The following is a 15,131-nucleotide window of genomic DNA, read 5'->3' as shown; positions in this document are numbered from 1 at the left end:
AGAGAGTCTATGATGAGGGATAGACATGTGATAGGGAAAAGGTGCTGTGTTGTGGGTTGAAGTGTGTCTACTTTAATGCAAGCAGTATCAGGAATAAGGGTGACCAGCTCAGAGTCACGGATGAGTACTTGGAACTATGATCTTGGGGCCATTACGGAGACTTGAATATCATCGGGGCAGGAATGGTTGTTGGATGCTCCAGGGTTTAGATGTTTCAGAAGGGATGGGGGATGGGTAGGTAAAAGAAGTGGAGGAGTGGCGTTGCTAATCAGGGAAAGTATCACTGCTGCAGAAAGGGAGGTCATCAAAGAGGGTTTGTCTGCAGAGTCCGTATCGGTAGAAGTCAGAAACAAGAAAGGAGCAGTCACTTAATTGGGAAATTTCGACGGGCCTCCTCAGTAACAACAGAGACATGGAACAGATTGTGAGGAAGATTTTGGAAATGTGTAAAAGTATCAGGGTTGTTGTCATTGGTGACTTTAACTTCCCTAATGTTGTGGATAGTGAGGAGGCAAAGATCCAGACAAAGGCGCAGCAATCTCTTCTCTCGCTTCCTGTAGAAACCTTGGGTATATCCCGTCTCGCCCAGGGGATTTATCTATCCTTATGTTTGTCAAAATTTTCAGCACACCCTCCTTCTTAACACCAATCTGAACCAGCATATCAGTCTGTTTCACGCTGTCCTCAGAAATGTCAAGGTCCCTCTCCCTAGTGAGAACTGATGCAAAATATTCATTAAGGACCTCCCCTACTTCCTCCAATTCCAGGTGCACGTTCCCTTCACTATGCTTGATTGACCCTATCCTCTCTATGGCCATCCTCTTGTTGCTTACGTAAGTGTAGAACGCCTTAAGGTTTTCCTTAATCTTACCCGCTAAAGCTTATACATGCCCCATTTTAGTTCTCCTAAGTCCATTCTTCAGTTCCTTCCTGACTACTTTGTGTAACCCTCTAAAGCCTTGTCTGATCCTTGTCTCCTCAACCTTAAGTAAGTTTCCTCCTCCGTCTTGACTAGAAGTGCTGTTGTAGGTTGCAAAAAGACATTGACAGGATGCAAAACTGGGCTGAGAAGTGGCAGATGGATTCAACCTGGAAAAGTGTGAAATGATTCATTTTGGAAGGTCGAACTTGAATGCATGTTACAGGGTGAACGGCAGGATTCTTGGCAGTGTGGAGGAACAGAAGGATCTTGGGGTCCTTGTCTGTAGGTCCCTCAAAGTTGCCACGCAGGTTGATAGGGTTGTTAAAAAGGCATATGGTGTGTCGGCTTTCATTAGCAGGGGATTCGTTTAAGAGCCATGAGGTTATGCTGCAGCTCTGTAGAGTCCTGGTTAGACCATACTTGGAATATTGTGTTCAGTTCTAGTTGCTTCATTATAGGGAGGATGTGGAAGCTTTCGAGTGGGTGCAGAGATGAATTACCAGAATGCTGTCTAGACTGGAGGGCATGTCTTATGAAGAAAGGTTGAGGAAGCTAGGACATTTCTCATTGGAGCAGAGGATGAGAGGTGACTTGTTAGAGGTATACAAGATGATGAGAAGCATAGATAGATGGATAGCCAGAGACATTTTCCCATGGTAGAAATGTCAATCATGAGGGGGCATAATTTTAAGATGATTGGATGGAGGTTTAAGGGAGATGTCAAAGGTAGATTCTTTACACAGAGAGTGGTGGGTGGTACAGTCAGAGACGTTAGGGACATTGAAGTTACTCTTGGATAGGCACATGGAAGTTAGTACAATGAAGGGTATATAGGTTAGTCTGATCTTAGAGTAGGATAAAAGGCCAGCACGTTATGAAGGGCCAAAAGGCCTGTACTGTGTTCTATGTTCTTACTGACTCCTTATAGACTGCACTACTCAGGAAGAACATGTCTGGTCTGGTTATGATCTCCACTGCATTTTCCTGTCTGCATTTCCCCCCACCCAACATGGTAGTCCTTCACTCTCTTGTCTATAAAAGCATCCTTCTAAACTCAGCCTTTAATAAACTAATTGGCCCAGTCTTTGTTTTCTTAGCAAGAGAATTCCACATCTTAAAGAACGCCTGGAGTGAAGATTCTTCCTAATCTCAGTCTTCGAAGGGCGACTTCTTATTCTTAAACTGGGTCCTCTAGTTTTAGTCTCGCCTACAACAGGAAACACCTCCCAATATCCATCCTGTCCACTCCCCTCCGTAATGTTTCAGTAATACTCAATTATTTATGTTCCATTAACGCCATGCAATGATCATCTTCACTGAGCGAAAATCTGACCACTAAGGATAGCTGGTCATGTGGCTAGTTGGTGTTCATGGATGCGGGTTGTCAGCTGTTAGATAGCTAACAACCTGCATCCATGAACACCAACTAGCCACAAAACGACACGACCAGCTATCCTTAGTAGTCTCACATGCAGATGACAAGCAACATGAATTCGACTGGGACGACACTACTATTATAGGGCAAGCCAAACAGAACAGCCAGGGAATTCCTAGAGGCATGGCACTCATCCACAGATTCTATCAACAAACACATCGACCTGGATCCAATATACCGACCACTGCAGCGGACAGCAACTGACAACCGGAAGCGGCAGAGACAAGCCACTAAATGTCGGAGGTAACATCACAGAAGCGCTTCACAGGAGGCTCCCAAGCACTGCGGATGTCACCTAGAAAGGGGACGAAACGTTTGCAACAACAATTCCCAGCTCGGCGAACAGAACCACAACAACGAGCACCCAAGCTACAAATCTTCTCCCAATCAAGAATGACTAATCACCATTTTTTTCAGAACTGTTCTTTTAAAATTTAATTTTACATCTTTTCAGTGTCAGTAACCAGAACCACTTGGATTAGATTTCATTCTGTGGCTTATCTCCGAATATAAAGCTCCCAGAAACTTTGATTAGATTCAGGCTGTCCTTCAGTGCGTGATTTTTCTGTAATGCTGTCAATCAGCAATCGTGCATAGTTTCTGACTGAGGAATTGATTGTCAATTACATTTCAGATCAAAATATGGATGGGCGCCTTGGACCAGCCACTGTGGTCCTGGATCACACTAGTGGTTTTGAGGGGTTGCTGCTTGTGGATGATGATTTACTTGGGGTAAGGAATTTAGAATAAAGCTGCTTATTCATCATGTTGGGTTAACTCATTGCTATCTGAAGAAAAGCCTTTTTCATTTCACCTATTTTTCTAATCAACCTGTTTGTTATTACACATCTCCTGGAGCTGGTGAGACTTTGAACTAGGGCCTCCCAGTCCAGGGGTAGGGACACAACCACTGTGAGACAAGCAGGCCCCTGTTTCATTTTACTTTCCATTTCCTAATTTGCGTGTCTTGAATTCCCAATTGGAACACAGCTCCATAGCTTGCAATTATTGGCCAGCACTGCTGTTAATGAACCTTCCTCATCTTTGTTTAAACTACAGGAAGGGCAATACACAATCTAATTGGAGTTCTGATCTTTTTATTTCAACCCTGTTGAATTCGAGCATAATTTAAAGGAACAGATCCAGCTGCTGTGGTTTTCTACTGGCCATTTCTTTTGCATTGTTTTTGACGGCTATGTTGCAATAACCCTGAACATCCAGACTAATTGCTATTCCTTCATTGCCACTTTCTTTATTCCTCAGGATTAATAGAACAGTTTTGAGTGATGTTACCTTCTCTCTGCCTGTATTTGAGGATGTGACTGTGGAACCACGAAATCTGGCTTGTATTAAATATTGTTTGTTCCATTGTAGGTTGTTGGTCACAGTAACTTCAGCTCAATCAGAGCTACCTCGTGCGTGTATAAAGGTGAGTGTGAAGGATTTTGATTGGTCCAGAGAGTGCGGCTTTGTACTTCATTTAAAACATGATCAGGACCAGGGTTGTTCAGTTTATTTTTACTGATTTTTAATCTGGTGCTGTTGGACAGTGATACTGAGAGTATCTCATTATGGGGTAGATTGGTGTTGCTGAAATTGTTTCATAAATTTGGGGAATGGTTTCATAAAAGACCTTTTTTTTTAGAGGAAGTAATTGCGTGCTGAATGTCAGGAATGTCTCTTTTTATTTTGAAGAGGATGGTCTCCTTGGAATGAATTTGGAAATGTGATTTGAGGAACTTTATAACTTTGGAGTGATGCTGAACAGTGTACCCTCCATTTTCTTATGTACGACTTGCCTTGTTTATTTGTATATGTCATTTTCTGCTTTTGCAACTGTGTTAATTGAAAGAGGCTGAAGTGTGGTTAAAAACAATGGCTGCAGATGCTGGAAACCAGATTCTGGATTAGTGGTGCTGGAAGAGCACAGCAGTTCAGGTAGCATCCGAGGAGCAGTACCTTTTTGGGGAGCTGAGAGGGCATCTTGCTGCTGAAAATCACTCATAGAGTCATACAGCATGGAAACAGATACTTCGATTCAACTTGCTCATGCTCACCAAGTTTCCCACTTGCTTGCGTTTGGCCCATGTCCCTCTAAAACCTTTCTTGTTTGTGTACCTATCTAAATATCTTTTAAGTTTTGTCATTGTGCCTGCATCTACCACTTCTTCTGGCAGTAGTATTCCTGATGAAGGGCTTTTGCCCGAAACGTCGATTTTCCTCCTCCTCGGATACTGCCTGAACTGCTGTGCTTTTCCAGCACCACTCTAATCCAGAATCTGGTTTCCAGCATCTGCAGTCATTGTTTTACCACACACAAACCACCCTCTTGTGTGAAAAAGTTGCCTCTCCGGTTTCTCTTAAATCTTTTTCCTCTCATGTTAAAAATAACCCCCTAGTATTGAACTCACCCACTCTAGGGAAAAGACCTTGGATTTTCACATTATCTATGCTGCACATGATTTTATAAAGGTTTTATAATTCTCTAAGGTCACTCCTTAACCTCCTATACTCCAGTGAGAAAAAACGTCCCAGCCTCTCTTAATAACTCAAACCCTCCCAATTCCGGCAACATTCTGGTAAACCTTTCTAAACCCCTCCAATTTAATAATATCCTTCCTAGAGCAGGGCAATCCGAACTGGACACCATACTCCAAACGTTGCCTCACTAATGTTCTGTACAACCTCAACATGACATGCCAGTTTCTGTACTCTGTAGTTTGAGCAGTGAAGACAAGCATGCTGAATGCCTCCTTAACCACCCTGTCTACCTGTGATGGAATTTTCAAAGAACAAGTAGCTGAGCCCCTATGTGTTTCTTTTGGAAAAGATATACCTGGGGCCTTACCATTAACTGTATAAGTCCTGCCCTTGTTTGCTTTACCAAATTGCAATACCTTGCATTTAGTCGAATATAATTCCATCTGACACTCCTTAGCCCATTGACTCAATTGATGAAGATCCCTTTGTAATCTCAGATAACTTCCTTTGCTATGGACTGTATAACCAATTTTGGTGTCATCCAGAAACTTACTCACCATGGGTCCTAAATTCTCATGCAAACCATTTATATAAATGACAAACAAAAGTGGACCCAGAATTGATGATCACAGGCCTCCAGTCCAAAAAACAACTCTCCACTACTACCCTCTGTCTCCTACTGTGAACCCAATTTTGTGTCCAGTTGGCAAGCTCTCCTTGAATTCCATGTGACTTAAAACATTCTTACAAGCTAGAAGATGGCATTGGGAGTAAGTGTCACTTGGGGAGGGAGAATGTCCATGCCAGATACTGCCAGAACCAGGGAATGATGTTGGCACTTTCATTAATCAGTGTGAGGCAATGGTGTTCTGAGTGTCTGACTAATTGAAGAAGGTTGGATTGACTCTTTGATATGGAAGAGACCATGGTGCTGGGTGTGTCTGATTATTCTGTAAAACAAATTTCCCAGATTAATCAAACGCATCTAGCACCACAGTCCATTCCACATCATAAAATGATTCCCATTAATGCTGTTGGGATGAATTCTGATGCAACCACACTACTGTCCTGACATGTTACTCAAATAGTAAATCAAAGAACTTATGTTTAAATCCACTTGAAGTTTAATCATTCGTATTTGGTTTAAAATGTTTTAAGAAGCTAAATGTCTCTTGGAAATGAAGTCTAGTATAAATGCAAGTGACAACATCTTTGATTGTATTAAAACCCCATTTGGTTCATGAACATCCTTTTTTGGTCTAACATGCATGTAACTCAAGTCTAATGTGGTTGACTCTAGCTGTCCTGTGATACCAAACCACTATTAATCATTCTGATAAAAGAAGGCTCACCATCAGCACCTCAGGGTGGACAATAAATGGCCTTACGTATGACGCCTAAATCAAGAGAACGATTTTCTTTTGTTTAAAGTCAGGGCACAATCAGTGCATGAAAAACTGGCTAAAACGAAGATGATTCACAACAGGCTGATCAATCCATTCAGCTGTTGAATCTGAAACATGCAAACAAGATCATGGCTGTAGCCACAAATCCTGGAACATGTTGATGTGCATTTAAGTTTTTGCTCATCAGCAAATACAAGTTATTTAATTTTGTTGTGTTCCCATTGTTTCCTTTATAGTCCACAAGCGCCTGATTTTGCTAATAAAGCTCTTCGGAAATATTGTCTGTGCCTGTTTTGTGATTGTGATGCATGTGCTTGAGCTGTGAGTGAGACCATTGTGAAATGATCTAGACTCTTTCTGTCATGTAGTGTTATGATGTTAACTTAACCTTGTTGACTGACTGATTCTCATCTTGTTCTTTGCTATAGGAAAATGGATGTATGAAGTTCTGATCTCATCTCAGGGGTTGATGCAGATTGGTTGGTGCACCCTAAACTGCAGGTTTAATCAAGAGGTGAGTCTGTGTCTCTCTCTTTATCTCTTTTACTTGTGCGTGGAGGGACTGCAAAATATTTTGGTAAGTGGGAGACTTGACAACTCAATAATGTTGTTCATCTATATGAAATTCATATGAAGTTCGCCAGAAATCCTTGGACAGTACCTTCCAAAGTTATAACCACTTTGATCAAGAATGTCAAGGGGAACAGATATTAGGGAGCACTAACATCTGCAAGTTTCCCTCCAAGCTTCTCACCATCCTGACTTGGAAATAAATCATCATTCCTTCACTGTCACTGGGTTTACTTCCTGGAATTCCCCCCTCAAGGGCATTATAGGTCTATGTACAGCATCTAGACTGCAGCAGTTTGAGGACGCTCTCCACCACCACCTCAAGGGCAATAAATGCTGACCAGCCAGTGACCCCATGTCCGTCAAGCGAATGACAACAAAAAGTAGTCTGCTTAATATAAAATATCTGCTCCACAGGAGAGTTATCGGATAAAATCTGACACAGATCCACACGAGCTATTGGGGCAGCTTGGACAAAGAATGACTTTTAAAGAAATTTCAGAGCATTTGGAGTGGGTGAATTCCAGAACCTAGCTGCAATCTTAGGGCAGAGGGAGTTGGTGATGTGTAATTGGCCAGAATTGGGGGAGATTAGAGATCTTGGAATGTTGTCAGGTTGGATGAAGTTATTAAAGTCGAGGGATTTGGACATGGGAATGAGAGTTTTAAATTTGAAGTTGTATATTAGGAAAGGAAATCGGTCAGCAAGCATGGGAGGGTAACTATGAGCAAGTTAGAATTTGAACACCTGAGGCCTGGATGAGCTGGCGTTAACTTTATTAACTGTAAAGCATGAGCCATAGGAAGCTGAAAGGAGTCTGGTGGACTGACTGATTTTTATTTGCTGCTGCTGTTCAGTCTTAATTTCTTAGTTTCCTTTGGTTGTCGAATACTACTGTTCTGCAAATGCTGCTACATGTCAGGCTTTTCCCATTTTGGTGTCACCTAAGCTTTATGCCTTCCCTGATTGTAAGACTTTTTCTAGTTCATCAAATCCTTAGTGCACTTTGTGCAAAACCGAGAAGATTATAGATATTCATTTGTGCAAATTCTCTTGTTCAAAAATGTTCATTTCAGGATGGGTAGAGGAAAGTGGGAGTTTTAATCTGTTCACATCGATACTTTTTTTGCCCCAGCAAATAGAGTAAAGGGCAGGTTCACATAGACTCCAGGGAATTTGATGAGAATTGAGGTTTGTTATTGTGCTGCTTTACCTGGATTAAAGAAAGTTGTATCTGACTGTGATTATTTCTGTCACTGTTTCACGGATTGCGAAGAGTTGTGCTTGACTGTGATTAACTCTCACTGTTTTGCAGGGATTACAGAGAGTTGCGTCAGACTGTGATTAAATCTTTCACTTTCACAGAATTGCAGAGATCTGTGCCTGACTCTGACAAATCACGTTCCATTTCATGGGAATTGCAGATCGTACTGTGTGACTGACTAACTTTCACACTGTAATGCTAGGATTATGGAGAACTGTCAGTCTGACAACAACTAACCCACACTATTAAACTGGTGTTATGTAAAGTTATGTCTGACTGACTAATTTTCATAATATTCACAGGATTTGCAGAGCGCTGTTTCAGATTATAATTAATTCTTACATTTTTTCACTAGGATTATGGAGAGCTGTATCTGGGTGATAAACTCACGCTTTTTCACATGGATTGTATTTGTAACTAGTTCTTAAGCTGCTTCACAGGGATTAAAAGAGCTGTGTCCGATTATGGCCAACTTTCTCTGTTTCACAGGAGTTACAGGGAACTGTGTCTGATGACTCTCATTAATTCTCAGGAATTATAGAGAGCTGTGTTGGACTGATTAATTCTCTTGCAATTTCCCAGTGATACAAAAAGCAGCATTGGCCTGGTTATAGATTTATAGAGTCATACAGCATGGAAACAGACTCTTCGGTCCAACCAGTCCATGCCAAACCTAATCCTAAACTAAACTAATCCCACCTGCCTGCTCCTGGTTCATATCCCTCCAGCCCTTACCTATTCATTTACTTATCCAAATGTCTTTTAAACATTGTAATTGTACCCACGTCCACCACTTCCTCAGCAAGTTCATTCCACATGCAACCCACTGTGTTTTTGAAAAACAATTGTCACTCATTGTGTTTTTTAAATTTCTATCCTCTCGTCTTAAAAATGTGCCCCCTAGTCTTGAAATCCCCCATCCTCGGGAAATGACAAGTACCAGTAACTCTATCGATACCCCTCATTATTTTATAAACTTTTGTATCTCCAATAGTTTCACTGAGATTACTAAAAGCTGTCTTAAGTTTGCACATGACACAGGTTTTGGGGGTGCAGGATACTTGAGGGCTGCAACTGGTCATGAATAAATTTGCTGAATAGACATATAAGGACGAAATGAACAGCCCAGCTAAATGGAAAGGTTAAGGAAATGACTTATTGTTTGCAAAGTGTAAATACAGATGAAAAACAAAAGGATCCCAATAAATGTGCCCATCATTAAGGTTTGGGGGGACAACAAAAGATCCAAACAAGCACTACGTGTTATTTCTAAAGATGTGGGATTGAAAAGCAAGAAGCTGTGCTTAATCTACATTGACTCTTAGTTTGACCATAGCTGGAATGATGCATGCAGTTTAGTCACCATATTATAACAAATGTAGAGGCCTTAGAGAGGGTGTAAGGATGAAATCAGAAGTGTGTTTAGGCATACCTAATCAGGAAAGGTTTGACTGGCTGAAGGTTGATTTGTTAGAATCCTTAACATTGTGGAAGGGCTTGGCGGAGTGATTACCAAAGGAATGTCCCCTCTTGTGGGGAAGAACATAACTTGAGCTCATCGATATAAGGTGTTATTGATCTTGATAATCATGAAGAAATCCAACCGGGAATTCAGAAGAAACTCCAATATGCAACGTGTCATGAGAACGCTATAGGGAATGCTTGAAATGAATAGTACGGGTGTATTTAAGGGGAAGCTAGACAAGCACATGAGGGATCATAGTTATGATGAGAAAAGATGGGGGAGACTTCAGTGGAACATAAACATTGATCTGACTGATTAGTCTGTATGGCCTGAGCCTGTGCTATATATCCCTTTGGCGGATTAACTTGCTCTGTTTCGTGGGAATTACTGCCAGCTGTTTCTGATTGTGATTGACCGGAATGTAGTTTCATGAGGCTTATATTTGTCTGACTGTGACTCCTTCGCTGTTGTAATTCTGTGCCAGATCTAGTATATAATAGAAGATCAGTAGTGAGCTTGAGGAGGTAGGGGAGTTGGTTGTAGACAACAATTTAGTACAATCCTGGAATTGAAGAATTTGTTCAGAAGCAAAAAGTGAACATCTGTATCTAAACACTGTATCTTTACACTTTACAGTGTTTCTTTATTAATGTAATATTTTGAGGTGCCTATTTGTTGTCATTTGTGTGTTAAGGTTGTATTAACCTGTACATTAAGGCTGAATGAGGCTAATAGATGCCATCTGTGTCTCTTTGGTCTGATATTCGCTGAATCTTTCATGCTGTGGTTTGGTTTCTATGAAATAAAATTTGCTGGAAACCCACTTGCTGCTTCAGTTATTGCCAGTTTTTTCAGTCTGTCTTCCTGACATTGGTCTATCTGCTGAAACAGGAGGGCGTTGGTGATACGTCAGATTCTTACGCCTATGATGGGAATAGAGTACGCAAGTGGAATGTCACCACAACTAATTATGGAAAAGTAAGTGACTTGTTTATTTTTGAAGGAATCTGAAAAGGGGGGGATAAGAACAGAGTTATTTCCACCTGAATCTGAAAGTTTATTCCATAAAAAGCTGAGCCAGTGTGGCTTATGGTGAAATGGAGTAAAGGGTAAAGGAGATTTGGATCAGGGCTTGTACATTGACTAATTCAGTCTCCATTCTTAATGACAGTTTTGTATTTATTTCCTTTATGACCGTTTGTGTCCAAAATTGAAATAGAAGTTGCCTACATCAACTTGTTGCATTTCTACAGTGTTTTATTTTTGCTAGCCATAACCCTCTTCTATCCCAGGTGAATACAGAGATGAGGAGTCTTGACATACTGCTTGTCTTCCTTCAGACATTTAATGCATCATGTGGCTACTTTTGTTTAATTCCTAAATCCTGCCTGCCATTCTTACTTTCTCTTTATCGCTATTGCTGAAACTCATTTTTTGGCTTTTATTATCAGTACTTTGATTTACCAATGCTCCACTCAGTGAAATCTCCATCTCCACAAGCTACAGATCATCTAAAATGGAGTGGTTCACCAGCACATCATTCCTGACCTCACCCAGCAGTGTTGGCTGTTGTGTCTAAGTGACTCAATTTAACATCCTTGTTATCTTTCAGTTATGACTGTAATCCCCTTAAAATCTCCCCACCTTAGCGTCCTTTAACATCTTCACATTGTCCTTGGGATGCTCTGCTTCATGTCCTCTGTCCTTCTCTCCATCCTACACTGGTTCAAGACTAGCAAAATCCTTCTTATTTACTTTCTTCAGTCTAGTATTGATCGATTAGCCACTATTGCATCTGTCTTCCGATTCTACTTCTAGAATTTCCCTGTCTTGCCATTACTCTCCGAGCCTTGAGGCTTACTGCTTTGGTGGTTTTTAGTATTCATACGTTTTTGTTTTCTTCCCTCCTCCTTATCAATATTCAGTTTTAAAGTTATTGACATACATGCTGCTGCTACTCATTTATAATGGGTTTTAATGTAGCTCACACCCTCTTGCTTATGAGTCACAAAGTTGTGGGAGCTTTCTTTATGCTAATTGCCCTCCCCATTGCCAATGTTATAACAAATGACAACAGTAAAGACCATGTCATGGAGCACAGAAGAGGCGGCTTGACCAATTAAACCTGGGCGGACCTATCTGCACTAGACCCACTTCACACACTTGAGCTATAGCAATGAATGTTCTGATATTTCAAGTGCTTATCATCGTTCCTTTGAAAGATTGTGAAGTTTCCTGCCTCTACCACTCCCAAGTAGATTACCACCACCCTCCAGGTGGGAAAAAAACCTGTTTTCTCACATCCCCTCTAAACCTTCTGCCCCTTCACTGTAAAATCATGGCTCCTTGTTATTGACCATTCAGTTCAGGGCTTCCTATTATGTTCTTCAAAGTCTTACTCTCCTCAATCAGGCTTCTCTGTTCTAAAGAAAACAACTAAAGCCTATTCAAGCTTCTCTTAAAAGCCAAAGTGCTTCATTCCATGCAACATCTCTATGGATCTCCTCTGCAGTCCCTCCAGTGCAATCACATCCTTCCTATTGTGAGGTGATCAGAACTCCACACACGACTCCAGCTGTAGCCTAGTCACAGTTTTATAACCTCCCTGTTTTTATAATCTGTGCTATAGCTGAGAAAGGTAAGTGTCCTTTATGACTTCTTAACAACCCTGTTAACCTGCCCTCGACCTTTTTAGGGATATAAGACCATAAGACATAGGAGTGGAAGTAAGGCCATTCGGCCCATTGAGTCCACTCTGCCATTCAATCATGGCTGATGGGCATTACAACTCCACTTACCAGCGTTCTCCCCGTAGCCCTTAATTCCTCGAGACAACAAGAATCTATCAATCTCGGCCTTGAAGACATTTAGCGTTCCGGCCTCCACTGCACTCCGTGGCAATGAATTCCACAGGCCCACCACTCTCTGGCTGAAGAAATGTCTCCGCATTTCTGTTCTGAATTGACCCCACTCACTTGGTCTGACTCTACTATCACTGTTGGCAGTGCATTCCATGCACCCACCATTCTTTGTGTGAAGAACCTATCTCTGACATCTCCCTAAGCCTTCCTCCAGTTACCTTAGAGTTTTGCCCCCTTGTGATAGCCATCTCTGCCCTGGGAAGAAGTCTCTGGCTATCCATTCTATCTATGTCTCTCATCATCTTGTACACCTCTATCAAGTCACCTTATTCGCTCCAATGAAAAAAACCTCTCGACCTTTCTTCACAAGGCGTGCCCTCCAGTCCAGGCAGCATCCTGGTAAATTTCCTTTGCACCCTCTCTAAAGCTTCAGCATCCTTCCTATAATGAGGCAACTAGAACTGAACACACTATTCCAAATGGTCTAACCAGGGCTTTATAGACCCTCAGCATAACCTTGTGGCTCTTAAACTCAAACCCCTGCGAATGAAAGCCAACACGCCATAAGTCGTCTTGACAACCCTATCAACTTGGGGGGGCAAATTTGACAGATCTATGGACCTGCAGCCCAAAATCCCCCTTTTCCTCCACACTGCCAAGAACCCCGTATTCTGTATTCAAATTTGACCATCCCAAATGAATCACTTCACACTCTTCCAGGTTGAGCTCCATCAGCTACATCTCAGCCTAGTTCTGTATGTCAGTGTCCCGTTGCAACCCACAACAGCCCTCCACACTATCCACAACTCGGTCGACCTTTGTGTTATTGGTAAACTTACTAACCCACCCTTCCACTTCCTCATCCAAGTATTTTATAAAAATCACAAAGACTGTAGGTCCCAGAACAGATTCCTGTGGAACACCACAAGTCACCGAGCTTCAGACTGAATACCACTCTGTTTTCTATGGGCCAGCCAATTCTGTATCCAGATAGTCAAATTTCCCTGTATCCCATGCCTCCTTACCTTCTGAATTTTATCAAAGGTCTTGCTAAAATCCAGGTAACACCACATCTTCTGCTCTACCTTCATCAGTGTGTTTTGTCACATCCTCAAAGAATACAATAAGACTGTGAGGCATGACCTGCCCCTCTCAAAGCTGTGCTGAATGTCTCTAATCAAACTATGCTTTTCCAAGTAATCATAAATCCTGTCTCTCAGAATTCTCTCCAACCACCACTGACATTTGACTGACTTTTTTCTGTAATCCCAGGATTATCCCTATTCTCTTTCTTGAACAAGGAAATAACATTTGCCACACTCCAACCATTTGGTAGTACTCCAGTGGACAACGAGGATGCAGAGATCATTGCCCAAGGTGCAGCAATCTCTTCCCTCACTTCCTGTACAAACCTTCAGTACATCCCAACTGGCCCAAGGGACCTATCTATCCACTTTTTTTTCAAAATTTCCAGCAAATCCTCCTCCTTAGTGTCAACCTGTTCAAGCATGTCAGGCTGTTTCATACTGTCCTCACAAATGAGAAGGTCCCTCTCACGAGTGAATACTGAAGCAAAGTGTTCATTAAGGACCTCCCCTACCACCTCCAACTCTAGGCACAAGGTCCCTTCACTATCCCTGATCGGTCCTACCCTCACTCTGCCTATCCTCTTGTTCCTCACATAAGTGTAGAATGCATTTGGGATTTTCCTTAATTCTACCTGCTTTTCATACCCCCTTCTAGCTTTCCTCAGTTCTTCAGTTCTTTTCTGGCTACACTGTAACCTAGAGCCCTGTATAATGCTTGCTTTCTCAGCCTTAAGTAAGCTTTCTTCTTTCTCTTGACTAGATGTTCCACATCTCTTGTCGTCCAGGTTCCTTCACCCTACCATCCTTTCCTTGCCTCAGTGGGACAAACCTATCCAGCACTTGCAGCAAGTGCTCCCTGAACAACCTCCACATTTCTACCTTGTATTTCTGAGGGTATCAGTTTCAAATTTATGCTCCACAGTTTCTGCCTAATAGCATTGTACTTCTCCCTCCCCCAATTAAATACTTTTCCATACCATCTGCTCCTATCTCTCTCCATGGCTATAGTAAATGTCAGGGAATTGTGATTACTTTCATTGAAATGCAGTCCCACTGAGAGATCTGACACCTGGTGTGGTTCCTGGCCAGGCATCAAATCCAATATGGCTTCCCCTCTCAGCGGCCTATCTACATTCTGAGTCAGGAATCCTTCTTGGGGGACACCTGACAAAATCTGCTCCATCCAAGCCATTTGCACTAAAGAGGTTCTAATCAGTATTAGGAAAGTTTGAAGTCACCCATGACAACAACCCTGTTACTTTTGCACCTTTCCAAAATCTGCCTCCCAATCTGCTCCTCTGTTTCTATTGCTATTGGGGTGTCTATAGAAAACTCCCATAAGATGACTGCTCCTTTTCTTGTTTCTGACTTCCACCCATACTGACTCAGTAGACAAACCCTCCTCGATGACCTCTCTTTCTGCAGCTATCCCTGATTAGCAATGCCATTCCCCTATCTCTTTTTCCTCCCTCTCTATTCATTTTGAAATATCTAAAATCCAGAGCATCCAACAATTCCTGTCCCTGTGATATCCAAGTCTCTGTAATGGCCACAACATCGTACCTCCAAGTACTGAATCATGCTGGTAAGTTCATCACCCTTATTCCTGACACTTGTATTAAAATAAGCACACTTCAA

At 41.9% G+C, this 15,131-nt stretch overlaps 1 protein-coding gene across 1 annotated transcript in view; it reads left to right on the top strand.

Moving 5' to 3' along the window:
• LOC132822416 (E3 ubiquitin-protein ligase RNF123) overlaps positions 1–15,131 on the top strand; it is a 379,484-nt gene that overhangs the window by 24,938 nt on the left and 339,415 nt on the right. The window contains exons 5-8 of the mRNA XM_060835785.1: positions 2,992–3,089; positions 3,732–3,786; positions 6,673–6,758; positions 10,436–10,522. Of these exons, the coding sequence (XP_060691768.1) occupies positions 2,992–3,089; positions 3,732–3,786; positions 6,673–6,758; positions 10,436–10,522 (326 nt within the window). The remainder of the gene's footprint in view (positions 1–2,991; positions 3,090–3,731; positions 3,787–6,672; positions 6,759–10,435; positions 10,523–15,131) is intronic.

The sequence above is a fragment of the Hemiscyllium ocellatum genome, chromosome 14, assembly GCF_020745735.1.
Source record: "Hemiscyllium ocellatum isolate sHemOce1 chromosome 14, sHemOce1.pat.X.cur, whole genome shotgun sequence".
NCBI classification, from domain to species: domain Eukaryota; kingdom Metazoa; phylum Chordata; class Chondrichthyes; order Orectolobiformes; family Hemiscylliidae; genus Hemiscyllium; species Hemiscyllium ocellatum.
Note: the sequence above shows the minus strand (reverse complement) of the source record. Positions and strands in the feature narration are given on the sequence as shown.